The sequence below is a fragment of the Rattus rattus genome, chromosome 16, assembly GCF_011064425.1.
Source record: "Rattus rattus isolate New Zealand chromosome 16, Rrattus_CSIRO_v1, whole genome shotgun sequence".
Classification (NCBI taxonomy): domain Eukaryota; kingdom Metazoa; phylum Chordata; class Mammalia; order Rodentia; family Muridae; genus Rattus; species Rattus rattus.
The window spans coordinates 18,858,607-18,885,577 of NC_046169.1; the positions used below are offsets into that span (position 1 = coordinate 18,858,607).

The 26,971-nt window shown below is 47.6% G+C and overlaps 1 protein-coding gene across 1 annotated transcript; it reads right to left on the reverse strand.

The window, feature by feature from the left end:
- Positions 1-2,349: 2,349 nt before the first annotated feature.
- On the reverse strand, positions 2,350-16,325 carry Tbl2 (transducin beta like 2). Its single transcript, XM_032886740.1, has 7 exons — positions 16,157-16,325; positions 12,991-13,112; positions 11,748-11,932; positions 10,038-10,189; positions 9,237-9,363; positions 7,537-7,689; positions 2,350-7,068 (listed from the first exon to the last, which is right to left on the reverse strand). The coding sequence occupies exons 1-7, from the start codon at positions 16,281-16,283 to the stop codon at positions 6,606-6,608; spliced, it is 1,329 nt and encodes a 442-aa protein (XP_032742631.1). The 5' UTR covers positions 16,284-16,325; the 3' UTR covers positions 2,350-6,605.
- Between the last annotated feature and the right edge of the window lie 10,646 nt (positions 16,326-26,971).

A 26,971-nucleotide genomic window follows, 5' to 3' on the forward strand; every position in this document is an offset into this window, starting at 1 on the left:
ACTCTGGAAACAGCCTGTGAAACCAGATGTTGAAACTGGGGCCGCCATCAGAAGACAGACCAGGCATGCTTGTGATACGTCCTATGTTCTCGCAACTTCAGAAGATTGTGCTCTCTTCCATGAACCCGAATTCCCAAAGTCACGCCCCAAAAGCAAGCTACGGAAGACCTGGTTTCTGTACCGTATAGAGGACCTGAGTTTCCAGAATCAGTGTCTAGAATATTGGGACGGAGTACTGATCCAGCACAAAGAAAGTCACTCACCAATCATAACTCAGTATAATTTGTATCCCCTTAATGCTGTCTCTAAAGAGGTGGGGTTTGTGTTGATGATCAAGCTGCTCCTGAACTTCTGGATTCATATGACCCACTTCAGTCACTCCAGTGCATAACCTGCAGGCATGCACCACTACGTCTGTTACAGTAATCTTTTTTTTTTTTTTTTTTTTTTTTTTTTTGAGCTGGGGACCAAACCCAGGGCCTTGTGCTTGCTAGGCAAGCGCTCTACCACTGAGCTAAATCCCCAACCCCCTACAGTAATTTTTTTTTGTTTTCTTTATATACATACACATATACATGCATACGCGCGCATTTGGAGGGGCTGTTTGTTTTGTCAAGACAGGGTTTCTCTGTGTGGCCCTGCTATCCCGTAACTAGCTCTGTAGACCAGTGTGGCCTCAAACCTGGAGATCTGCCTGCTTCCTGAGGGATGGGATAAAAGATGTGCACACCTGGCTGCTACTACCACCACCATGACTACAATAACGTAAAAATAACAAAAGACATTTTACATGTACCTGGGCACATATGTGTGTACCTATATGTTTTGTGTGTGTGTGTGTGTGTGTGTGTGTGTAGAGGGCAGAATTGAATTTCTCCTGTCATTCCTCAGGTTATCAGTCTCCTTGCTTTTTGTGTCAGGGGTCTTTCATTGGCCTGGAGCTTGCTGACTGGGCCACACTGACTGGCCAGCAAGTCCCATGGCTACTCCTGTCTCTGGGAATATGAGCGCACAGCAACATACCCAGGTATTTCATGTGGGCTCTTGGGATCTAACCCAGATCCTCATGCTTGTGGGGTAAGTGCTGTGCTGGCTAAGATATCTCTGAGTGGGTTTGTAACCTTTTTTTTAGCATTAAAAAATTGTGTATGGCTGGAAAGATGGCTCAGCAGTTAAGGGCACTCACTGCTCTCCCAGAGGTCCTGAGTTCAATTCCCAGATGCCACACGGTGGCTCACGACTATCTGTAATGGGATCCAATGCCCTTTTCTGGTGTGTCTGAAGACAGGGATAGTGTATGCATATAGATAACTGTTGCTGTCTTCAGACACATCAGAAGTGGGCGCCAGATCTCATTACAGATGGTTGTTTGCTGCCATGTGGTTGCTGGGAATTGAACTCAGGATCTCTCGAAGAGCAGCCAGTGCTTTTAATCGCTGAGCCATCTCTCCAGCCCCTAAACTTTTTTTAAAAAAAAAATAGCATCCTCTAAAAAAATTGTGTATATGTACACACACCATAGCACATGTGGAAGTCAGAGGACAACTTGGAGGAGTCAGCGCAGATAGGAATCAAGTGGGGTTGTCAGGTGTGGCGAAAGGTAGTTTTACTTACTGAGCCACCTATCAACTTTTTTTTCCTGTGACAAGGTGTCTTAGTTAGGGTTTTACTGCTGTGAACAGACACCATGACCAAGACAACTCTTATAAAGGACAACATTGAATTGGGGCTGACCTACAGCTTCAGAGGTTCAATCCATTATCATCAAGGCAGGAGCGTGGCAGCATCCAGGCAGGCATGGTGCAGGAGGAGCTGAGAGTTCTATGTCTTCGAAGGCTGCTAGTGGAAAACTGACTTCCAGGCAGCTAGGGTGAGGGTCTCAAAGCCCACACCCACAGTGACACACCTACTCCAACAGGGCCACACCTTCTAGGAGTGCAACTCCCTGGGCTGAGCATATTCAAACCATCACACGGAATGTAACTAAATAGCTCTGGCTGGTCTAAACTTGCTATGTAGAACGGACTGGCCTTGAACTCACACAGATCCACTTGACTCCACTTCCCCAGCCTCTCTTCAGTTTTAAGAAAGTATTGTATGCATATGTGTGGCCAAAGAAGTCACTGATTCTTTCTACCTGCATGTGGAACCTGGGGATTAAACAGGTTGATGGGTTTGTGATCCTTCAGCCACTGACCCATCTCTCCTCTCTGACATCCATATTTGAGACAGGGTATTGCTATAGCCCAGTTTGCTATCCCTGACTCAGCTTCCTGAGTGATGGGGTTATAAGCTAAGTACACTGTTATGCCCAAGTCACAAGGATCCCAAAGACCACCAAGGAGCCAATTCTGGTGTAAACACATAAGGGTCTTTATTAGGAGCTCCAGAGCAAGGACTCTCACCATCATCGACATAGCAGGTCAGAAATGAGAGCCTCAAGTCTAGGGGTACAGGGTATGTATTGTGGCTACAGCAAGCTTGGGGAATTCCATCCGGGTCAGCAAATTAATATTTTAAAAACTGAATTTTTTTGAAAGATTATGTATACAGTGACCTGTATATCTACAGGCCAGAAGAGGACACCAGATCTCATTATAGATGGCTATGAGCCACCATGTGGTTGCTGGGAATTGAACTCAGGACCTCTGGAAAAGCGGATAGTGTTCTTAACCTCTAAGACATCTCTCCAGCCCTAAAAGCTGCATTTCTGTTGTAATCTCTAGGAACCAAATATGGGGGCAAAACCGCCTGACAAGCGGGATGGGTAGGTTATCTTTTCTCTGCAGGATGTCTTAGGTTATCTGTGTGTACCTTGACCCGGTTGTTGTAGCCTGACTGGCTATTGCTAAGGTGGGGGTGGCGGTGAAGGGTGAGGATGGGGGGGGGGGTGCCATCAGGTGTTTGTCTAAGTGGACTTTGTGGTTTCCCTCCCAGGATTGGAGTTGGCTAGCCTTTACACCACCATGTTTAGCTCTCCCACACCTTAAAAATTAAAAAGCTTCAAAATTCGTATTAAATTTCGTGTTTTAGATCCGGACAGTGGTGGCATATGCCTTTAATCCCAGTACTTGGGAGGCAGAGGCAAGTGGATCATTGTAAAGTTTGAGGCCAGCCTGGTCTACAGAGTGAGAGAAACCCTGTCTCAAAAAGCCAAAATAAATGAACTGTTCTAGCCAGTCTATGCAGAGCTGACTCATGGTTCTCCAACCTGCTAAGTACTCGGGCTCCAAGCATGCACCGCCACACCTTGTGTAGATCAATGCTGCCTCTGCTTTGAGGATCATAAAAGCTTGGCAGTCTCTATTAATAGCCAGACATTTTTCCTAGGGCAACAAGAACAGCTCTCTTCTATCCCTGGGCAGTCTGGGCAGTGACCCTTTGTAATGTTCAGCTCATTATGAACTCAGGGCTCCCAGGGATGGAGATGCAGGCCTGTCAGCCCTGCTACTCAGGGGGGTGTCAAGCTAGAGAATCTCAAGATCAAAGGCAACTTACTGAAACATTAGCTCAAAATACAGGCAAAAAGACCTGTGTATGGCGGCACATACCTTAAAACCAAGCACTCAGGAAGCCAAGCAGGTGGATTTCTATGAATTCCAGGCTAGCCAAGACTACAAAGTGAGTCATTGTCTCCAATACACACAAAAAATGGGGTTGCGGCAAGACTACATGTCTAATCCTGTGTAATACATAAGCAAAGAATCAACATGGCAAGGTAGCAGAACAACATTTATTCCCATTTTACAGATGAGGAGACAAACTCTGGCAACCTCTGTGGTTAGCGGACTCTAGGCCACAGGTCAGTGACTTGGCCAATTCAGGAGCAGATTCCTACTTCACTAGGCTTGGGTTCACTACTCTGCAGCCACAACGCCTGTTACTTCCCGAAAGGAGTGCAGAAGCAAGCGGAGGCGTTTTCAAGCTGCTTCTGGCAGCCAGAGCAGATGCCCCCCAGACCCCACGTGCACACACAAGTCTGAGGCACGGCTGTGTAGTTGGAAGCCCAAACCACGTGTGACCGTCACACAACCCTCAGTATGACTGATCTCATCAGAAACCTGAATCCACAATAGAGAGCAGAGTGCAGAAAAAAAAATATCAAAAGTTCGGTTACTGCTTCTGGTCTGAGTTCCATTTATTGAGAGCTTACTTCGTCCTGCTAGTTGACTTGGGACCCAGAGCAAGGCACACTAACAAGTATTCTGCTCCAACAAATTCGTCAGCAATTTTACAAACTGGTGCTAGAGGGCCAGTGGCAAAGCATTTGCCCAGTGAGGGCTGGGGCTGAGCAGAGAGCCTCCCAGTAAGGGGTTGCGGCATGGCTCGCAGCAGAGCTCTTTGTCTCCCCTGCATGAGGCCCTGGGTTCCATTCCCAGGACTGCAAAAGGAAAAGCAAGGAAGAAGCCTTGCTGAGTTACCTCCTCCTGTCAGGGTTTAGTGTAATTCACAATGGAGCCTCCTTGAGAAGGGCAGTGCCAACATCTAACTTCTCTGAAACTGGCAACTTTTGCGGGATTCTTAACAGGAAGTAGTGGCTCCTACCCACTGTGCAGCCAGGACAATAGACAGCAGCCCAGTACAGTCTCTACCGTTTCCTCCCATCTCACAACCAGGTAACGGGCCTAATTCCCACTCCTGCTCCCCACTCGACTGCCCTTGTCACTGACACTGGAGCAAACACATAGCCAGACAAGATGGTTTCAGAAAGCACCAAGTCATACAAAAGAAGGAAAAACACCAGGGCACCAGGTGGGACAGGATTGGTGGAAAGGGCTACTTCGGAGGAAGTGGGTAAGGGAGGCAACTGTTTTCAAGAGAAAGTTACAAGGACTGAATCGCATTGACAAGTCTGCCAACAGAAAGGAAAAATGCTGGCAGCATACCTGGAGCCTGCCAACTGCCTGTTAGTGAAGAACAGGAAGAATGGGGTGGGATGGACCACGGCAAAGAAAGATCACAAGAGAGGCTAAATTTCACGACACTATGCAGGCCACAAGGAGGGTTTGGGGTTTCATTCCAAGAAGAGAGGGAGACCTTTGGGGAACGGCGTGATCCAAAAAGACATTTTTGTTTTCCCAAGGCTGGCTAAACTATGTAGAAGGTGACTTGAAGTAATGCGGTTGGAAACAAGTACTATCCACAAAGTACAGGACAGTGGCTAAGACCGGGATGGTAACAGAAGAGTGGGAGAGACAGCAGATGCTGCAGGCCATCTGGATGTAGCAGCAGTGGTGGAAGGAGAGGGTGACAAGGGAGCCATCAAGGTCAACTTCAGGGTTGTGCCTTGTTCTAAACATCCTGTAGCATTGAGGACGGCCGGAAGTGGTTTTACTTTTAAGTGAGCGTCAAAACTAACAGGGATGGGTACTTTTTGCTAGATTCAAGCCTTCCTAGATTCCTGACATCTTCCTCACCCCTTGGATCCAAGCAGTCTTCAAATGTACATGGCTGAGACCCAATTTATTAGTGGGTGTATTTCCTTCATTCCCCATTATTGTCCTGGATTCACTAAGGTCAAGCCTTACGTCTACCACCTCCCCTGCAGCTGTCAATGAACAAAAAGCACGTCACAGACACCAGCCTCTAGGTCCTCCCACCAGCTTTTATCCTTGGCAGCAGGCCCAGTCTTGTCTGTGTTAGCCAGCATCACTAGCTAGTCCCATGAAGCAGGCACTCAAGTGATGAGTTCAAGAAGTCTCCAAGAGAGAGGAGCACCATCTTGAGACGGCATTACTTCTCGAGGCACGTGAACCAAACCACCAGATTTATCCAAGATGAATGAGCAAGCAGAGCCCTAGGAAACTCGGCCTTCACAAGGGCTGTGGCTCTACCTAGTTGGCTTGCAGAACACCGGTTTCGTCCCATGTTTACCTGGTAGTTAATGACACTGGACAGCACTGCTACACTCCATGTGTGGGAACACACTCTTAGCCTCACAGCAGCTTTGCAGGAAGGCCACAGAGAGCATCGTTCCCCATTTTACAAATAAGAAAACTGAAGCCCAGGGAAAAACAATCTCATCAAGGTTTCTCTCCATATGGAGCCCAGGAGGACCTAGAATTCACTATGTAGTCCAAGCTGGCTTTGAACCACTGATCTCTTGCCTTTGCCTGTAGAGTGCTAAGATTACAGACCAATGCCGACAAAGACCAGTCCTTAATTGCTTCTTGCTACTATGAGTAGCCTGGTCCAGATGGAGGCTCACCATGCAGCATTATAAAACACATCTGTACTCTTCTAAAACAGCAACGTGCTCCTGGTGACAAACTTCTACACTGACAAACTTCTTTGGGTGTCAGGGTCTTTTGCCAAACTGTCAAGAGCTTTGTTCTGTCTTTTTCTATTACTTTTCTCAGTGCTAGGTGAAGATGGATCCCCCCTTGGGCCTGTGAGAAAACAGCACCTTTCAGTCTAGGAAGAGTCAAACAAGGAGAGAGAGAGAGACAGAGAGAGAAGAATCGGAGTATGCAAGAATAGTTTCAATAGGAAAAAACAGGGGTCACCAGGAAGAAAATTGGGAGGTTCCTCCAGGTCTCCATCCCAGGGGCACCTGGGAGGAAGTGGTCACTGGAGCAGACAGCGAGACCCATCCAGAGCCAGAGTCACTTCTTCAGGGCACCCAGGCTCTTTAGCGCCTCTTGGGCCTGGGTCAGCTGTTGCTGCAGCCTCTGGCGGGTACTTTCGCTGGATGCCCGCTTCAGGAGGCCCTGCATCTCCTCCACCACAGCCCGGTGGCCAGGGGTGTTGTGGAAGAGTCGAACTGCACGGTCCCCACAGGAGGCCAGGAAGCGGCCTGTGATGTCAAAAGTCAAGTCAGCAATACACTCCCCGTGGACACACTCGAAGTACTCCTCCTTCTCCCCACGCCGTGTGTTGAAGAGATGAATACTGGTGCCACTGGCCAAGGCCAGGACATGGGTGTCAGGGGAGAGTGCCAGGCGGCAAGGCATGGTACTCGCCTCTTCAAAGCGGCCTGTCCTTAGCAAGTAGGGGTCCTGTTGCTTCTTGTATTCCACATCTGTGTCCCATAGCTTCCATGTGCCATCCTTGGAGACAGAGGCCATCCTGCAATATGGGAAATCACAGCTAGAGCCTCCACAACGTCAGCTTGGGAAAACACTGGAGCAGCATGAGGGACCCAGCAGCTAGGAACCCAAGTTTATATCCTGCCAAGAATCAAGTCCTCCACCCTTTTCAGAACTGCAGCCCAGGCAGGCAGAAGAAGCCCAGATTCACTGCTTAGCCCAGCTTGGTAGCTCACACCTTCATAACATCAGCACTGGGGGGCTGAGGCAAGGCAAGAGCATCCCTGTGAGTTCAAGGGCAGCTTGGGCTACCAAGTGAGACCCTGTCTGAAAAACACGAACAAAACAAAACAAATTACCAGGTAAGGTAGGACACACCTGCACCTCAGTAATTAGGAGGCAGAGAGGCAGGTAGATCAGGACTCCAGGGCCAGCCTTGGCTATCTGTCCTAAATCAGACCTAGCAAGCCAAAGGGCAGAGGAAAGAAGACTGCGTTGAAGCACTCACCTCCGAGAGTCATTGGAGAAGGCGAAAGAGTGGACAGACGCAGAGTGACCTTTCAGTTCAAAGGCTCGCAGCACCTCCTGGAACTCTCCCTTCTTCCCGAAGCAGACCTCCCAGACCTTCACATCGGGGGTGAAGCCACACGAACCCACAAACCTGTCATACAATCCACACTCTTCAAACTCAAACGTTAAAGGCATCTCGGTCCTGACAAGTCTTAGATCTTTCTCTCCTGAGAAACAGTACCCTTTGGGGATGCTAGACATGGATCTAGAGTTTCATAAATAGAAGGCAAGCGATTTGTAGCTACGGCTAGCCACAGCCCGAGGAAGCTTTTTAAAGTGTTCCTGTGCCAGGCACGGAGGTAGACCCTGAAATCCCAGCTAGTATGAAGGCTCAGGCAGGAGGATCTCAAGTTCAAGGCCTTCCTGGGCTAACAGTAAACTGGAAGACAGTATGGGTAACTTAGCAGGATTTTAGCTCAAACTAAGACTAAAATTAATAAAGTTAAGACGGTGCCTGGTGGTACATACTTTTAATCCCAATGCTCGGGAGGCAAGAGCAGGCAGAGTTCTGTGAGTTTGAGATCACCCTAGTTTATGTAGTGAGTTCTAGTCTGGCCAGGGCTACTGGACTGAGATCCTGTCTCAGAACAAATAAAACCAACCAACCAAAAAACAAAAAGAGCCAGGGCTGGTGGCACATGTCCGTAACCCCAGTACTGAGCAGGCAGGTGTAGGAGGAGTATCACAGGTTCAAGGCCAACCTGCACTACATAGCTAGTTCTAGGCCAGTCTGAATTCCACAGCAAAACTAAAATTAAAAAAACAATGAAAATTTTGGGGAGCTGTGGATAGAGAACTTACCTAGCCTGCTCGAAGATTTAGATTCTATACCCAGTACTACAGGGTAAAGGAAAGGTTGTATATCTATTCTTGGTTCAAGGTGACAGTGTGCTTTAAGATCCACAGTATAGGGATAGAGAAGTAGCCCAGGAGTATACTCCTAACTGAGCAAAGCCCACTCCCGCACACATAAACCTAGTTTGGTGGTGCATGCCTGTTATCCCAGCACACAGGAGGTGGAAGCAGAAGGATCAGGGGATCAAAGTCATCCTCAACCACAGAGTGAGCTCAAGGCCAGAACAGACTACGGAGAGATCCTATCTTTAAGAAAAGCTGGGCACAGTGGTACACACCTATAATCTTAGTACTTGGGAGGCAGATGAAGATGGATCTCTGTGAGTTTAAGGCCGGCCTGGTTTACATAGGAGGTCCAGGATAGCCAAGGCTATACAGAGAGACCCTGTCTCAGAAAAAAGTTCTTAGTAGGCAGATGCAGCTGCCTGTGATCTCAGATCTCAGTGAGCTTCAGGCCATCCTATCTATATAATGAGTTCTAGGCCAGCCAGGGATACACAGTGAGATTCCGACTCAAAAACGAAACAAGTTAAATGAACCCTTAGATGAGCAGCACATGAGAGGTGGCTGAGCGTTTGCCTAACATGTACAGTGCATGGTTTCCACCGTCAGCACTGCAAAACTAAAAACAGGAGAGGTGAAGAAACAGACACTAAGGAGCTTGGGGGCTTGGGTGAAATCCTTTCCTTTTGGAGATCCAGGACTTATACTCCAGTGTCCGAACACCCCTCCTTTTAGCTGCCTCTCTGCTCTGTACCTCTTGTGCCTCTTCCTCTTCCTCACCTGCTACATGGGGAGATAACAGCGTGACTGTTATTCATCTGGTTGGTGTTGATTGTGGACAGCACCTGACCTTTCAGATTCCATATGAGGACAGTCGTGTCACTGGAGGCAGTCATGATGAATTTCCCTGATGAGGAGAGGACCACTGTGAGTTCAAGAACATCAGACTGTCACCTCTGAACGAAACAATGGGGCACTGCTCTGAGAAGGATCCGTGCTCCTTTCTCAGGCCATAGGTCACCACAGGTAACACTGTGTTCTTAGTATTCAATCTCATGGACTCTAGGGAAGCATAGGACCAAAATGCTTTGGTACCAGGGACAACAAGCAAAACTCAGGCAGACAAAACTCGGACACTCGCAAGGTGGTTCAGCTGGTGGAGGTATTTGCCACCAAGCCTGACGACCTGAGTTCAATCCCAGGATCCACTGGGCCGACTTCTGTGTGCTATGATAAACACACAACAAAATAAATGCAAAAAAGGCAGGGGAGGGAGAGGGAGGCCTGGAGAAACGGCTCAACAGTTAAGAGCATTGGCTGCTCTTCAAGAGGACCTGGGTTTGATTCCGAGCACCCAGATGGCAGCTCACAATTGGCCTTAACTATGATCCCAGGAGATCCCATGCCCTCTTCTGGCCATTGTGAGCACAGCATGCAGGTAGTTCACACACATACATTCAGATAAAATATCTACCATACACGTAAAGTAAAAATAAACCTTTCAAATGAAGCAGAGAACAAGTTATGCCTCGGGCACATATTCATGCCTTGAGTAAACTCCATCCACAAGACTTCCCTTACCTGTGTCAGCAATGCCAATGTTGATAATGGGTGCCTTGTGTTTTTTAGGGAAATCCTCCGGGGTGGCTGTGAAAGTAAAGCCCCCATCTTCTCGCTTGGTCATCTTAAAAACACGGAGAGTATCCCCATTTGCCAGCCAAACAATAAAGGCTCTAGAGAGAAGCAAAACAGAGTTCACTTCCTCACCTGTGCAGAGGCCTATGTGTTCTAGAAAAACCAAGGTTGTCCCTTGTGCCATACTGCACAGTCTTACAATAGATCTCTTAGTTCAAAGTCTTTTTTTTAACTTAAGATTTTTAAAAATGGGGGTTGGGGATTTAGCTCAGTGGTAGAGCGCTTGCCTAGGAAGCGCAAGGCCCTGGGTTCGATCCCCAGCTCCGAAAAAAAGAACCAAAAAAAAAAAAAAAAAAAAGATTTTTAAAAATGTTTTGTGCGTGTGTGCACGCGCACACACACACACACCACATAAACACCTGGTGTCCTTAGAGGCCATATGAAGACATTGGCTTCCATGAGCCTGGAGTTACAGTCATGAGCTGTCATGTGGGTGCTGGGAATTGAACTTGGGTCCTGTGTGGGTAGCTGGTGTTCTTAACCCCTAAGCCATCATTCAAAGTCTTGCAAAAACTATTCATAAGGTCAATGAAATGGTTCAGCAGGTAAAAAAGTACTTGCTTGGCAAGGCTAATGTAACTTGAGTTCAATACTGAGGAACCCATGCAGAAGGGAAAAACTCTTCTGTTGTTCTCTGGGACACATACACACACCCCCCAAAACAAAACAATTCAAGGACAGAGATGTATCTCAGTGGTAGGCCATGGATTTGATCCTTAGCACTAAACAAAGTATATCCTCCCTAGATGAGAGGGGCTTTGAGACTTAAGGAGCAGGAAGCTACGAGAGTCTTAACACTCATAGGCCTCTCCCCAAGGTCATAGAAATAGTAAGCAATGGCTGGCAAGAGAGGACTGTCTGAGGGAGCTGCCTGACAGCCCAATCCACAGCTCCAATCCAGCTTTTCCAAGTCATCATCATCCATGCTAACAGGGGCCTGCTGTGATTTGACTCCCAAAGAGTTGTCCACATTCTTTTAAGCACCCTCTTACCCATACTCCTGTAAGAAACCTCAATAAACCCAATGGATCACCAAGCACCACACAGCACAATCACTCTTTGGTCTGTTGCTGATGCCCTTCCTAGGGTACACAGACTTTTGCTTATATTCCCCTAAACTAAGATACACAAGGCCACACCGAAACCCAGCAATGGGGAGACTGGGGCAGAGATCACAAGTTCAAGGCCAAGCTGCATCACCTAGTGAGAGCTACATAGCGAAGCTCTGGGTCCTGTCTCAAAACAACCAAAAAACTAAACCCAAGGCTGAAGGCGTAGCTCGCTGGGATGTGGATGCTGAGTTCAGTCCCTACTCTACAACAGAAAAAAGGAAAAGGACCCTCATAGCCTTGGCTCCCTTCATCTCTAGAGCTTAAGAAGTCATAAGCACTTCCAAAGTTCACGGTGGATTAGAGTTGGAGCATCCAAGGTAAGAATGATCTTCCTGTCTCTGATCCCTTCTCCAGAGCAATGCCCTTTTTATGTCACAACAAGGGAGACTCTTAATCCCTCCCTGTTAACCCCCAACTGGATATGTGAAGGCCACAGCCACGAGATGGGCTTTGCAGGCAAGCCTGAGGCTCTGTCCTGTCCCACCTGCAGTCAGGGCTGAAGCGCACCAAGGTGGCATGGTCCAGCTCCACGTTGGCTCTCATGCTGCGGTGTTCCCGCTGAAGGAAATCTTTGGTGCTCCAGATACGGACAGTGCGGTCATCCGCACAGGTGGCCAGATACTTGCCGTTGCTGCTGAAGTCCATGCAAGATATATTCCCACTGTGGCTCTAGGGAAAAGGACACAGGGAAGTACCAATGAGAAGTCTCTCAAGTGGATGGGGAGGCTGAACCTAGAGCTTCAACTCAGGCTCAGGGGCTTGGATGACCGACAAGCTGGATAGACCAGGATAAGCTAGCCCTGCTGGTTCAGTTCCACAATCCTAGCTCCCCAGGAGCTCAGCAGTAGGATCCCAAGTTCAAGGCCTGCCTGGGCTGCAGAGTAAGTCTGAAGCTAGCCCAAGCATTTAGTGAAGCTATCTCAAAAGTGTAGAACAAAATAGTAGAAACAATGAATGTAAATAAAGTTGAGTGGAATAGGACTGGAGTTTATGGTCCAGGGCCTGCAGGACACTTATACAGCAACCTGCCAATCAAGAACTTGATGGAGTAATATTTAAATGGGGGTTTCTACCTCACCTTTAATCATTTAGTTCCCAAATAAGACACAGAACCTTTATACTTATAATTAACAGTAACAGCACTAGAGCTGGGCAGCCATCAACCCTCTATGCTGTCCTGTCCACTTCCCTGTCAGTAACTGTATGACTTGCCACGTTCCACCTGGGCTGCTCTTACTCCAACTGATCAGCCCTCAACGTTCTCATGATTCACCTACCCTCTCCTCACCCCTCTGCTCTCCTCCTCATGGTCTCTGCCTCTGATCCCAAGCACTGGGAACTGAAGCCCCATCTATCCCCCTTCTGCCCAGCTACAGGCTGTAGGCATCTTTATCCAACCAGTAGTTTTATATTAAGGAGCAAGGTTACATAGCGTCACTTGGTGTGCAGCCCCGAGGCAAGCAGATCTTACAGCCAGTGTTCACGATTACGATACATAGCCACAGTGCAGACCTTACCAGAACGGAAGGTATAATGCACTTGGCCCTGGGTTCAATCCTCAGTACAAGGGGAAGGAAATAAACCCAGAAAGGCCAGAAGGGTACCTACTCTTTTGTTGAGACTTAGGAATGTACGTGATTTGCACAGATTATGAAAGGACAAGGTCTGGGTGGGAGCAGTCTTCATGTACAGACTGCATGTGTTCAGTACCCAGGAGTACCAAGTACCTTCAGTGCTGCGGCCAGGAGGGGGTGGGTGAAGTTGTGCTGCTGAGGCTTCTCCTTACGAATCCGCTGATTCTGTTTCTGCTTCTTGGATACTGACTTCTTGGATTCGTTTTCTTTCTGACCTAGAAGGACGGGTCATGTCATTTATCCATGCACTCACTCAGAAAGCACCTACTGAGTACCTAGAATTACTCAGGCCCTCTGTGGAGTACTACAACATGACTCAGGTACGGCCCTTGTCCTTGAGAAAGGGACATGCGCAAAACCAGGCTTGGGAGCGGGAGGCATTGTTTATAGGTAAAGCACTTGCTTTCTACATATGAGGTGCTTGAGAGTTTGATACCCAGAACCCACATAAAATTGCCAGGTGTGGTGGCATGCACTTGTAATCTCAGCACTGAGGAGGTAGAGTCAGGAAAGTCTCTGGGGCTCTCGGGCCAACCAACCCCCTCGTTCATGCGCTGTAAGTCAATATGAGATTCCGTCTCAATGAAAGCAACTTGTGTTCCTAACGATATAGAAGGCTGTTCTCTGATCTCCATGTGCACAAGATGCACAAGTGCACCCATACATGTTCATTGAAAGGGGGAGGGGCTGTGGGGCTTAATGGTAGAGGGCTTGCCCAGCTGTACTAAAAGCAAACGAAATGGGGCTGGAGAGATGGCTCAGTGGTTAAAAGCATATATTGCTCTTTCAGAGACTCAGTTTGGCTCTCAACCAACTATAAGTCTAGTCCTTGAGAATATGGCCTCTAGGGCCCCCAAGAACACCCACACAAAAATGGACAAATCTATAGACAGACGTATACATATAATTTTTTTAAAAGGCTTAGAGCTCAGACTTGACTTTGGATTTGGTCTTTACCACTGCGTATTCTTCTCTTCTATTTTTAAAGCAATTCTGGAAATTGCGACTATAGCTCTGTGCATGCTAAGGAAGGGTACATGCTCCACATCCCCAGCCCTCGCGAGAGATCTCGCAGAGGCTGCTTGCTGAGTCTGTATGGCATCTCTCTGAGCTAACACAGATGGATGGATGGATTCGTGGCTTAGCCAGTGTAGTATGGATTCTAGTCAGGCATCCCGAGATAGGGAAATAATCTGCACAATGGAATCTGAAGAACTGGTCTTGGGGTAACTGCTTCAAATCTTGATTTCCTCAAAGAGATGGTGAAACCAGGTTTGGTGATGTATGCCGACTATAAATGATTCTAATTCTCAGGAGGTGGAGACAGGAAGACTCGGGGGGGGGGTGGTTTCAGAGTCAAACTTGACTACATAGTGAGTTCAAGGTCCACCTACCTGGACATCCCTTTCTCTCTCTCTCTCTCTCACACACACAAGCACATACCACACATCCCCAAGGGCTGAGGATCAAATGAGTTACAAGCCAAAAGCACTCCTGCATTGATGAGAAATCTCAAGAGAAGCCACCCAGTGTCACACACAAGTAACCCTGGTATTTGAGTGTGAGACAGGAGGAGTAGGAGGATTCCAGGCTAGTCTGGGCTATACAGTGGCATCCTGGCTCTAAATCAACCACCAATGTATCTGACAGAAACCAAGTTTGAGGCGAACTAAGTCTGACGACCCAGGTCCAATCTCACATGGAAGAAAACTGACTTCCCGAAGTTGTTTTCCAATCTCTACACAGGCACAGTGACACACACACAAGCGAGAGCGAGAGCGAGAGAATGAGAATAAATGCAAGCAAACAGGGCAGTGGTAGCACATGCCTTTAACCCCAGCACTACGGAGGCAGATGGATTGACCCATCTGGGTGTAGCCAGGGCTACACCCAGAAATCCTGTCTCAAAAAACAAAATATAAATTAATTAAAATTAAACATATCTTGGAGAACTAGGTTTCCACATAAAGCTGACATGTGTGAGGCAGCAGTAGATGTTCCCCAATTCATTCTTTTTTTTTTTTTTTTTTTTTTTTTTTTCGGAGCTGGGGACCAACCCAGGGCCTTGCTCTACCACTGAGCTAAATCCCCAACTCCGTTCCCTCATTCTTCTAGGAATTAAAACTTATTATTATTGAACTTGCTACATACAATCTGCCTCTAACTTGCCCATGTTGACCTTCGGAGTCAAACCAGATGCTGGTTTTTTATTCTTTCTTCACTGGGATAAAACCCAGTGCCTTGGGTCTCACAGGCAAGGGTTCTAGCTCTGAGTTCTGCTCCTGGCCCCTCACTAGGGGGTGCAAGGCAGGCGGTCTACAGTTGCACCATGTCCGCAGCAGCCTCCAAATGTTTTAGAATCTCTGCCTTCTTGACTTTTGCCACTGGCAGAACTTTCTTTCTTCCTTGGCCTCCCAAGCCAACCCTACAGTGCCATCCTTGAACAACTCACATCACAAACTGGGGGTGTAGCTCTGTGGTACAGCACTTGCTTGAGACTCTGGCTCCATATACCCAGCACCACACAAGGCTAGGTAGAGGGAGCACACGCCTGTATATTCCAATGCTCCTGAGAAGGTCTAGAGTTCAAGTCTGGACAGCATAGTGAAACCTCGTCTCAAAACCCACAATGGGCTCCCTACCCTCCATTGAAGAGTTCCCAGAATCCTCAACTTAAAAAAAAAAAAAAAAAAAAAAAAAAAAAAAAAGCGAGACCATTCATACTCGTTCCTTTTATACTAATCACTCCTCTGTGAAATTTAATACACCATATATTTCTCTTGCTTTTTCAGATGCTTACAATTCAGATCTGCAGTGTAGACGTGCACTTCTTAGCTTCTTAGTTACTGAACATACGAAAAAGACCTCGAAGCTTAGCAATAGGCTTGAGGAGCTCAGAAAACGTTCCCGTCGGTCAGAAATACTGCTGAACAGTATTTTCAAATGATCCCCATTTTCTAAGGACATGAACACATAGCAAATTTAGGGTCTGACTGAGTTTTCATAGAAGCCCCGGGGACAAAGGTGGTGGCGGTGGGAGGTGTCCCTGGAAAAAGTCACCCACCACGTAGCAGCGCAGCTCCCAGATTCTAAAGTGTCTTGTCCCTGGGGTGCACCTGCAACTCGAAACCTACATGGGAAAGTTCATCTCAGTCACAACCGGGGAAACTGAGGTCCGTGACTCTCCACGCTCCTCGGACCACGCAGCGGCCGGGAGCAAAGTCCCCAGAGTCACCGCCACCCGGCCCGGTATACTTACAGATGGGCTGGCTGGGCTTCTCCTCGGCCCGCAGCCAGCCCCGCGCCACGGCCGCGGTGGCCACCAGGGCCAGCAACCCCACCAGGAGGGACAGCCCCATCAGCTCCGGCATCTGCGGCAGCTCCATGACTGCGGGACAGCTGCCACCTCAGCCTACGACGCCGGCGTCCTCACGTCTCGGCGCACGAGGGGGCGGGGGAGGACAGTTGGCGCGCCTCGAGGGGCGGAACTGGCCAGTGATGGGCTCTTTGGGGCGTGGCCTGGGGGTAAGCGCGCCTCCGAAGGCGGGACCTAACCGTTACGAGGTCCTATGAGAAGGGACCTGGCCGTTGGAGAGCTCTGCAGGGTCGAACTTGGCCGCTTGAGGGTCCTGAGGGCGGGGCCGGGCCGTTAGCCGGTTCTGTGAGGCGGGGCCTGGCAGTTGGAGCGCTCTATAGGGCGGAGCCTGGGACTGGCGCGCCTCGAGGGGTGGGCCCGGCGGTTAGAGTGCTCTGTGGGGAGGGGCCTGTCCGTTGGCGCGCTTCGACCCACTGAACCCAATTGCACGTACTGTTGGGCGGAGCTTGGCCTTTGAGGCATCTTGGGGAGCCAATCTTGACCGTTTTCGTCTATTTGGGGAGGGAGAACTGGTAATTTGAGTGTTAGGAGGAGAAAGACCTGGCCGTTGACACGACCTGAGGGGTGGGACTTTGCTGCTCACGCTTCTGGAGGCCGAAACTCGCTTTTTTGCTTCACGTGCTCTGAGGGGGTGGGGCCTGGCTATTTGAACGCCTCGTGGGGCAGGGTCTTCCGGCTAAGTGTTCTGAGGGGCGGGACTTAGCGAGTGACCCGAAAGGCAAGGCCTGGCTATTGGACTACTATTGAGGGGCGGGGCCTAAGGGAGAACTGCTCTGATTAAAGCTGTGTCTTGATCGGTAATTAGAGGTTTTATTGCAGCGTCGCCACACTGGATCCTTCCAAGGTTCTTATTGCCACTTGATCGGTGCTTTCGCTGCTGAGGAAGAGAAATGCCCCGGCTGTTGGTATGGGACGCAAAACCTTGAACAGTAAGGGTGTCGCGGAGAGGCAAAGTTGTAACCATTAGAAACAGAAACGGCTAGTAAGGTCGGAAAGAACTGGAGACGCTAGAATACTGGTTGCATCCGAGCACGTCAGTTATCCTAAGAGGGCTCGGAGCAAAGTCCATGAGTGTAGTATTTTGAACAAAAGACCGAAGGTAGAAAACAAGCCAGGGAGATGGTAGATGACTTGTCTAGCCTGTACAAAAACCTGGGTTCCATCCCTAGCTCTGCAAAGAGAAACAACAAAACCAAAACTTACAATGTGTTGGGGCTGGGGCTGTAGCTCCATTGGAAGAGTGTTTTCCTAGCTTGCAGAAGCTGAGTTCTTCGGCACCCCATAAACCCATATTGTAGTATTTGCCTGAGTTCTTCAGCATCCCATGTTGTAGCATTTGCCTGCTGCCCGACACTTGGGAGGAGAAACAGGAAGATCAGAAATTCAAGGTACTCTTAGACCACATTGCGAGTTCCAGGGCAGTCTAGGCTATGTGAGACTCAACAACAACAAAACAAACTGGAAGTTGTTGCAAAAATATTCCAGGGAGGTGATCAGTATCTAGATTTAGGTAGCCTGAAGAGCAAAAGGGATGTTGAAAAGGAGATACTTATTTTTTTGGCCGTGCTAGAGATCTAAGCTAAGCAGCTGCTCTACAATGGAGGCTACTATCTCGTCCCTGAAAAGGTTGTATGTATGTTTGGGCGCGCCAATTGTGGTGGCATATTCCTTTAATCCCAGCACTTGGGAAGCACAGACAGGTGAATTTCTCCTGAATTTGAGGTCAGCCTGGTGCATTCACTTTTTTTTTTATAATGCTTACAATTTTGCCTCTCCACAACACCCTCGCTGTTCAAGTATACATAGTGAGGCTTCTGTCTCACAAATTTTTTTGCATATGTATGTGTGTGTATGTCATACACGAGTGTAAGTTTGCATGTGTTCAGATGTGTGATGTGTGTGTGTGTGTGTGTGTGTGTGCGTGTGTGTGTGCGCGCGCGCGCGCGCATTTGTGTGGAGGCCAGATGTTGATGCCTGTTGGTTTTCAAAATTGTTCTCTACCTTTTGTATTCTGAGTATTGGGGCAGGGTATGATGCTAAACCTGTATTGTACAATTTCAGCTATTCTGACTAATTTCTCTGTCTCTCCTCCATGCTAGGGTTATGAGGAGGCTGATGTGACATACCCACCCAGGGTTTAGGATGGTTTCTGATACCCGAACTCCACTTTACACACACGGTAAATGCTTTACCCACTAAGACATCTTTTCCTCAGCCCGAAGAGAAAACTTTTGATTTTTTTTTCCCCTCAAACAGTCTCAATATTGTAGCCCAAACTGGCCTTAAATTTGTGGCAACCCTTGGGCTGGAGAGATGGCTCAGTGGTTAAGAGCACTGACTGCTCTTCCAGAGGTCCCGAGTTCAAATCCCAGCAACCACATGGTGGCTCACAACCATCTGTAATGGGATCTGATGCCCTCTTCTGCTGTGTCTGAAGACAGAGACAGTATACTTATATATACATAAAATAAGTCTTAAAAAAAAATTTAAAAAAAAGTTTGTGGCAACCCTTCCTCACTCTTCTGAGAACTGAGATTATAGGAATTTTTTTGGTTTGATTTGGTTTGGGCTTTTTAATTTTAATTTTGGGCTGCTGAGCCAGGGTCTCTGTGTAGTCCTGGCTGTCCTGGAACTCACTTTGTAGGCCAGGGTGGCCTCGAACTTGAAGTAATCCTTTTCCTCCAAAGTACTGTGAAAACAGGCATGTACCACGAAGCACATCATTCTAAAACTAGTTTATTTAAAAATAATTACAGATTTACAAGGCACTGAAAGGAAAATGAACCCTCCCAGGCATAGAGGCACTTACCTGTAATCCCAGTGTTCTGGAGGTAGAGAGGCAGGAGGATCCCGAGTTCAAGGCCAACCACAGTGGCTCAGCAGATTAAAAACACTTGCCACCAAGCCTGACTATTTGAATTTGAGTCCCAGGGCCCAGATGACCGAGACAACTAACACAAGTTGTCTTCTGACCTACACAGGCAGGCACAGGTGACCAGAAGCACACAAAGGAGTAAACATAATTTTCAAAATATATATCTATATATCTATATATATAGATATATATTGATATATATATATAGATATATTGACATAGCTATACTGTTGCTGTCTTCATATACACCAGAAGAGGGCATCAGGTCCCGTTACAGATGGTTGTGAGCCACTATGTGGTTGCTGAGAATTGAACTTAGGACCTCTCTTTAGGAGCCAGTACTCTTAACCAAAGAGCCATTTCACCAGCCCCAATAAATGTAATTTTTAAAAGGCGGCCATTAGAGAACAACGAACAGTGAAGTCCTATGGGCCTTTCAGTCCATTTTCTCCAATTAAAATCTAAAGAACCAGGATTAACCAGATATAACCAGGAATTGATTTTGATGTATATGACACTGATATAATCTACAGAATTCACCATTAAAACACATCTTGAAACATACCATTTGAATCAGACATGCTTCACTAGAAAGGAATGTTTCTAGAATTGGTATGCGCTGTGAGTTGCCTGGTCCCCACACCCACAGCAAGCCTCCACTATGGGCCAGCCTGCCCTAACCCCATTGCACTCCAACTGCCGGGCCTCACAGTTCCAGCCCTGTCTTCATGACAAGGACCCTCTAAGGACACGAGCAATGACAGAAGCAGACAGACATAGACAGCCAGACATATTGGCTGTCTCTGGTGAGGAACTATGTCCAGTCAGAGCAGAGAGGACTCACTTCCTTCCCTTTTGCCCTTTTCTGGGAACTGGCATCAATTCAGTTCTGGGCAGTGTGGTGGGGAGTGCTGGCCATTCTGCCATCTACAGATGAAGCTGTCTGGGGTTTTGTCTTTTTGTTGTGCTGGTTACTTTTTTTTTTTTTTTTTGTCAACTCGATACAAAGTAGAGTTGCCTGGGAAGAGGGCATCTCAGTTGAGGAGTAGCCATATCAGTGGGGCACTTATGTAATTAGTGGCTGGGGGGGGGCACACCTCTGGTGGTGTCACTCAGTTCTAACCCCCAGGAGATCCTGCCTTGGCTCACCTCAAGGACCACCTATCCTGTGGAAGCATAAACCAAATAAATCCTTTCCTCTCTAAGTCGTTTTTGATCTTTGTTACACAATAAGAAACCAAACTAGAACATTTAGTTTGGTTTGATCTCAGTATGAAAATAATGTACTTGGAACTCCCTAGGTTGTCTAGGCCTCGAACTCATGATCATCCTGCCTCGGTCTTCCCAGTGCTGGCATCAAGAGCCTCCATCACTGCTCCTAAGTGATGGCGTCACTTTAAAGAAGCATTGCAGGGCTGGGGGAAATGGCTCGGCAAGTAAAAGTGTTTGGTGAATGAAATGAATTTCTCTGCACATGTATGTGCGCACGTGCGTGCATGGGCGTGTGTGTTGTATGCACACGTTTACAGTTGTATAAATGCATTACAGGCAAGAAGTTGACATCAGTCGTCTTTCTTACTCATTCTCCATCTTTCCCAGCCTCTGTTTCCTGTGAGTTTTTATTAGCTGTTGGACTCTGACTCCACAGGCATATGGCTTTGAGTTTAGTTCCTCGGCACCCACATAAAAGCCAGGCATATGGGGTTGGGGATTTAGCTCAGTGGTTAGAGCGCTTGCCTAGGAAGCGCAAGGCCCTGGTTCGGTCCCCAGCTCGAAAAAAAAGAACCAAAAAAAAAAAAAAAAAAAAAAAAAGCCAGGCATATAGTACTGTGCATATCTAAGCCCAGGGTTGAAGACTCAGAGACAAGCAGATTCCTGAGGCCTGCTAGTTAACCAATCTAGCTGAATTCGCCAGCTCCAGGTTTAGTGAGAAACCGGATCTCACAGCAGAAGCTGGGTGTTTGCTAGGGGTCACACAGAACTCACTCTACCCCAAAGGGCATCTTTAGGAGTGAGCACCATGAGTGTTGGTATCCAGACTAAACAACTACCAGAACAACCCTTTGCATAACCCCGTCCCAACTGGGACCAGACCAGAAACTGCTGACATAAGACATGCTGGCTCACCGGGAAAAGGAATAAAACTCAAAATGTAAATAAGAAATACTCAAGTTAATAATAAAAAAAAAAAAAAAAAAAGACATGCTGGCTCCATCTTGCTTCCATTCTGTCATCTGTCCTTCTCAGGTGGTAAAGAGGGACCTGGGTACGTGACAGACCCCTATCCCACGATCCAGAATTATACTACAACTACTAATTAAAAACTCACTAGAAAAATAAGTGGGAGAAGTTGGAGATTGGCTGAGAAAAACACCTGTTATTAACTTCTTGTCTCTATATGTTCCTATACTGACATGGACAAACCCACATGAAGATGTACATACAACACACACACACACACACGTGTGCACACGTGTATACATGCATACCCACATTTCATTCAGCGAGTATTTTACATGCATTTATTCATATAGTTAAACTTTTTTTGAAGATGTACATACAACACACACACACACGTGTGCACACGTGTATACATGCATACCCACATTTCATCGAGTATTTTACATGCATTTATTCATATAGTTAAACTTTTTTTTTATTTATATGAGTACATTGTCACTTTCTTCAGACACACCAGAAGAGAGCATCGGATCCCATTACAGATGGTTGTGAGCCACCATGTGGTTGCTGGGAATTGAACTCAGGACCTCTGGAAGAGCAGTCAGGGCTCTTAACCACTGACCCATCTCTCTAGCCCATAGTTAAACTTTTTAAAATCACATTCATTTCCTCTCCAGATGCATGGGTGGTGGTGGGGGGTACATGCTTTAATGCTCCTCTGAAGGCCAGAATACAACTGGTGTGATTGTTTTTCTCCAGCACTTGGGTCCAGGAGATAGGATTTAAGTCGCTGGATTTGGCAGCAAGCCCTTGAATTAGCTGAGCCATCTTACCGACCTCAGAAGACTTTTGTGTTACTTAATCGTCCCAGAGGTCCTATTGCAAGATTAGGAGACAAACTTTGGGACTTGGTTAAGCACTGTACAAGAAACAATTAGAAGCGGGGCCTGCCTGGTGGATGTAGGTTGCTAAAGGCAGCTGCCTGAAGGTTAGAGTCCAATTCTGGTTCCAGTGTCTCCACCTCCTGGTCAGCCATGACATGAACAGGCTCAGCTCTACCCATCTGCTGCTATCTCTTCCCCACAATGCACCACAGCAATTATCTGAAACCACAAGTGTGAATAAATCTTACCTTAAGTTATTTCTGTCTTGGATTGTGGCCACAGTAAACCCAAGATAAGTGCCTCAGTCAAGAAGGAAGCAAGAGAGAGAACCCAGCCAGTGACAACCCCTGCTGGGCCACATTATGGATAGATCTTCCTCAAGCCAAATTAAGGAGGAAGGGTGCATACAGCCGTCCCTTACCCTAGTGGGTGCGTAGCCCAGTCTGAAGCTGACAGAAGTGTGAAGGAGGACAGTGGGCAGGAAGCAGGACTCAGGAGAGTGGGATGGATCATGGAAGGAGGGGTGAGTTGAGGACACATAGTTCTGGCTGTATTTGCAGGGGTGGAGGCTGAGACAGAGCAGAGCGTGTCTGAGCTACTTTGCTGTTGCTGTGACAAAACACTATGACAAAAGCAACTTCAAAGAGGAAGTATTTAACTGGGCTTACAGTTTCAGAGCATTGGAGTTCAAGATGGCAGAGCAAACGCAGGAGCAGCTGAGAGATCACATCTTGGTCAGTGAGTAGGAGGCAGAGAGCAAACACACTGGGAACAGAGCAGGTAAATCTTCAAATCTCATAGCCCACCGCTCCAGTGACACACCTCCTCCGATGAGGCCACACCTCCTAATCCTTCCCAAGCAGTTCCACCAACTGAGGGCCAAGTATGCAAACCGTTGAACCTACAGAGGAGCATTCACATTCAAACAACTCCAGAGCATGTATTTGGGTTTGAATATGTCATATATGGAACGTGTGCATGACATATGTATTTATTTAGGTGCCTACAGAGGTCAAAAGAGGGCATTTTCTAGAGCTGGAGTTACAGGCAGTTGTGAGCCTCCCAGTATGGGTGCTGGAACCAAATTCCAGAGTTCTTAAGAGCAGCGCATGCTTATACTTGACCCCACATCTCCATCTCCCTTTCCCTCTCCCCCTCCCCCTCCCCCTTCCCCTCCCCCTCCCTCTCCCTTCTTGGAGACAGGCTCTCACTATGTAGCCACGGCTGATCTAGAACTTACTGTGTAGACCAGACTGAATTCCATTTCACAGAGATCTGCCTCCCCAAGAACTGGGATTACACACAACATACTGAACGTGAGCTGTATTTTAACAAGCCCGCTACTTGGTTGTCCTGAACAGTACAGTTTAATTTGTAATTGCTTTAGTTTGTGGAATGCTAGAAGTTAATCCTAAGGCATGCACAGGAAAGGTAGACTACTGCTCAGCTACCACCACAATCACCCTCAGTCCTCCTTGGGGATTCTAGGCAGGGACTCTATCACTGAGCCACGCCCCCAGCCTCTCACTGGGGGATTCTAGGCAGGGACTCTACCACTGAGCCACGCCCCCAGCCCCTCACTGGGGAATTCTAGGCAGGGACTCTACCACTGAGCCACGCCCCCAGCCCCTCACTGAGGGATTCTAGGCAGGGGCTCTACCACTGAGCCACGCCCCCCAGCCTCTCACTGGGAAACTCTAGGCAAGCACTCTAGCACGGAGCTCTACGCTAGTTCCATCCTATAGTTTAAGAACCTTTGCTAATTTGAGCCCCAAGCATGTTATTTATACCTCAAAGCCTCTCTCACAAGAGTTCTTCAATGCCTGATGGAATCACCTTTAAAACTGTTATGTCTAAGTATCACCTCTGGGATTCTGGCTTAAGTGGTCCAGACTGACCGTTGCGGATTGGAAGATTTTTCCATAGCTGCGCTACTTGTGCCTGGCACTCATCCAAACTTGAGAAACAGCCGGAAGGTATTATGCAAGGCTAATAGCAAGTGTAGAGAAAGGGGATGGTATTCTATTGACGAGGGGCTGGCTTGGGCAGGTCGGGGCTTAGTCAACTGGCTTCAGGAACAGGTGGCTCAGGCAGCTGGGAAAGAGCGGGGACTTAGAGACATCTAATTGACACAAGTGTCTTGGTGCTGGCTTCTGTTCTGGGGATTGTAGGGAAGGAGATCTTTTATCTCAGGATGAAAGCTCAAGAAAATAGAAATGGTGAATTCTGTACTGTTACTGCAGCATCCTGGCGGAGCAGGCAAGGTAGTACCACAGGGATACATACCTGTCTCACCCTGGAAAGAAAGGGAGTCAGATACAGAGGAGGGACCCCAGCAGCAGGCCAAAGGCCGGTCAAGGGAGCAAATTGACCGATGAAGACAAGCCAAGAAAGAAGCAGCAAAACTGGGCATGAGACTGTAAGGGAGGAAGAAGAAGAAAGCTGCCCAAGAATTCAGAGAAAGCACTTTAAGGACCTATGGGAAGCAAGATGTGTGCCTGAGAATAGCTGGATTTTGTAAGGGTCCGGCAGGGGGTAACACAGTAGGCACAGAATGAGTGCAGAGGTGCACTTAGTGAAGGAGCCAGGAAGCAGCTGTTAAGATATAAGAGGCCGGGTTGGGGGTTTAGCTCAGTGGTAGAGTGCTTGCCTAGCAAGCACAAGGCCCTGGGTTCGGTCCTCAGCTCCGGAAAAAAAAGAAAACAAACAAACAAACAAAAAACAAAAATAAGAGGCCAAGGGAGCAGGAGGAACTGAAGTACTGAAGTAGAGAAAGCTATTGTACACATGGAAGGGGAACCATCAATAAGAGGACCCAGGGTCAAGAAGGTCATTTGTTTGTTTGATTTTTCGCGTGTGTGTGTGTGTGTGTGTGTGTGTGTGTGTGTGTGTGTGTGTGTGTGTATGTGAGGCACTGGATTCCCTGGAGCTGGAGTAATGGTGGCTGTGAACTTCCTGATCAAGGAGCTGGGAACTGAACCCGGTACCCTGAAAGAGCATCAAGTGCTTTGAACCGCCTAGCTCTTTCTTTTTTTTTTTTTTTTTTTCCGGAGCTGGGGATCGAACCCAGGGCCTTGCGCTTCCTAGGCAAGCGCTCTACCACTGAGCTAAAACCCCAACCCCTGCCTAGCTCTTTCTTTTAACCCCTGGTTTGCTCTTTGAGATAGCATCTCACCGGGCACACACTGGCATCCAACTCACTTTTCAGCGAAGGGTGGTATTGAACTCTGATTCTCCTGCCTCCACCTCCCAAACACTGGGATAGCAGGTATAAAAATGGGTCTAGTTTGTGTACTCCTGTGAATAGAACTCAGGGCTTCCGGTGTGCTAGGCAAGCACTCTACTGACTGGGCTACATCCCCAACCCCTTCCTTTTTTGTTGTCGCTCTGTTTTGTTTTTTCTCAAGACAGGGTTTCTCTGTGTACCTCTGACTATCCTGGAACTAACTCTGTGGATGAGGCTGGCCTTGAACTCACAGAGATCCGCTTTTCTCTGCCTACCGAATACTGGGATTAAAGACCTGTGCCACCACTGCAGAGTTGTATTTATTATTATTAGTTATTATTATTAATAGTTATGATGATGATGATGATGATGATGATGATGATGATGATTATGGCTCTTGTGCCTGGTCCCCAAGGAGACCAGCAGACAGCATTAGATCCTCCGGAGTCGGTGAAACTGAACTCATTGGGTCCTTTAGAAGAACAGGAAGCACACTTAATCACTAAACCATCTCTCAGGAACCTTCCTGCCTTTTATCCCAAGGTAGTCTTGAACTCACAATGTATGCCGAGCTACCTCCAACTCATATCCTTCTGCCTCAACCTCCATTTAGATTATACCTGTGTTCTATCAATGCCAGCAAGTGGGTATTTTATGAAGGAGCATTCTGAAAGGAGATGGGTTGGGGAAAACAGAATGTAAGCCAGCATGTTGGTATATGCCTTTCCACTCAGCACTCAGGAGGCAGAGGCAAGTGGATCTCTATGAGTTCAAGACTAGCCTGATCTACAGAGAAAGTTCCAAGCCTGCCAAGACTATACCCGGGAGATGTTTGGCAGCAGAGAGCATGCAGACATGGGCATTACTACCTAATGCACAACAGAGAGGAGGTGTGTTAATTTCCTGCTTCTGTGATAAAATGCCACAGTCAAAGCAACTTATTTAAAAAAAAGTTTATTTTGGTTTACGTTTCCAGAGGGATGAATCCATCAAGGCAAGGAGGCAGGACAGCAGGGGGCAGGCACGGTAGCAACGGGGGAAGTTGAGAATTCACATCTTCAAACACAAGAAAGGGGGACTGAGGAGAAAGCAGTGTTTGATATTTCCTACACACACGTGTCAACATTCACCATTCTTAGACCACTGAGTCAGGCTCTGACATCCTTCTGAGCCTCACAAGGGAATGGTTTTGCCATTCCCATGAGGCCATGCACTGGGGTACTAAACATGGCTGTGGCCATGTCAACAACATAGCCCCACTCTGGACCTCACTCTAGACACTGTAAAGAGGACAGGAGGACTCCATGCATGTAGCTATGGGGAAAGCTATCGTTCGCACTGGATACAAACCTTCCGATGTGCCTGCTTCAATTTCCCCTCCCTCCCTTTAGCGGCACCCAAGGTGAACTGAACTTTAGTTTTGCACTGGAACCTTCTGACAAGGCGTATGTTTCCTAGTCCCCACCCAGACCCCCACCACAGAGTAAAAATTCCTGAAACACCATTTTTTAAATGTATTCATTTACTTATTA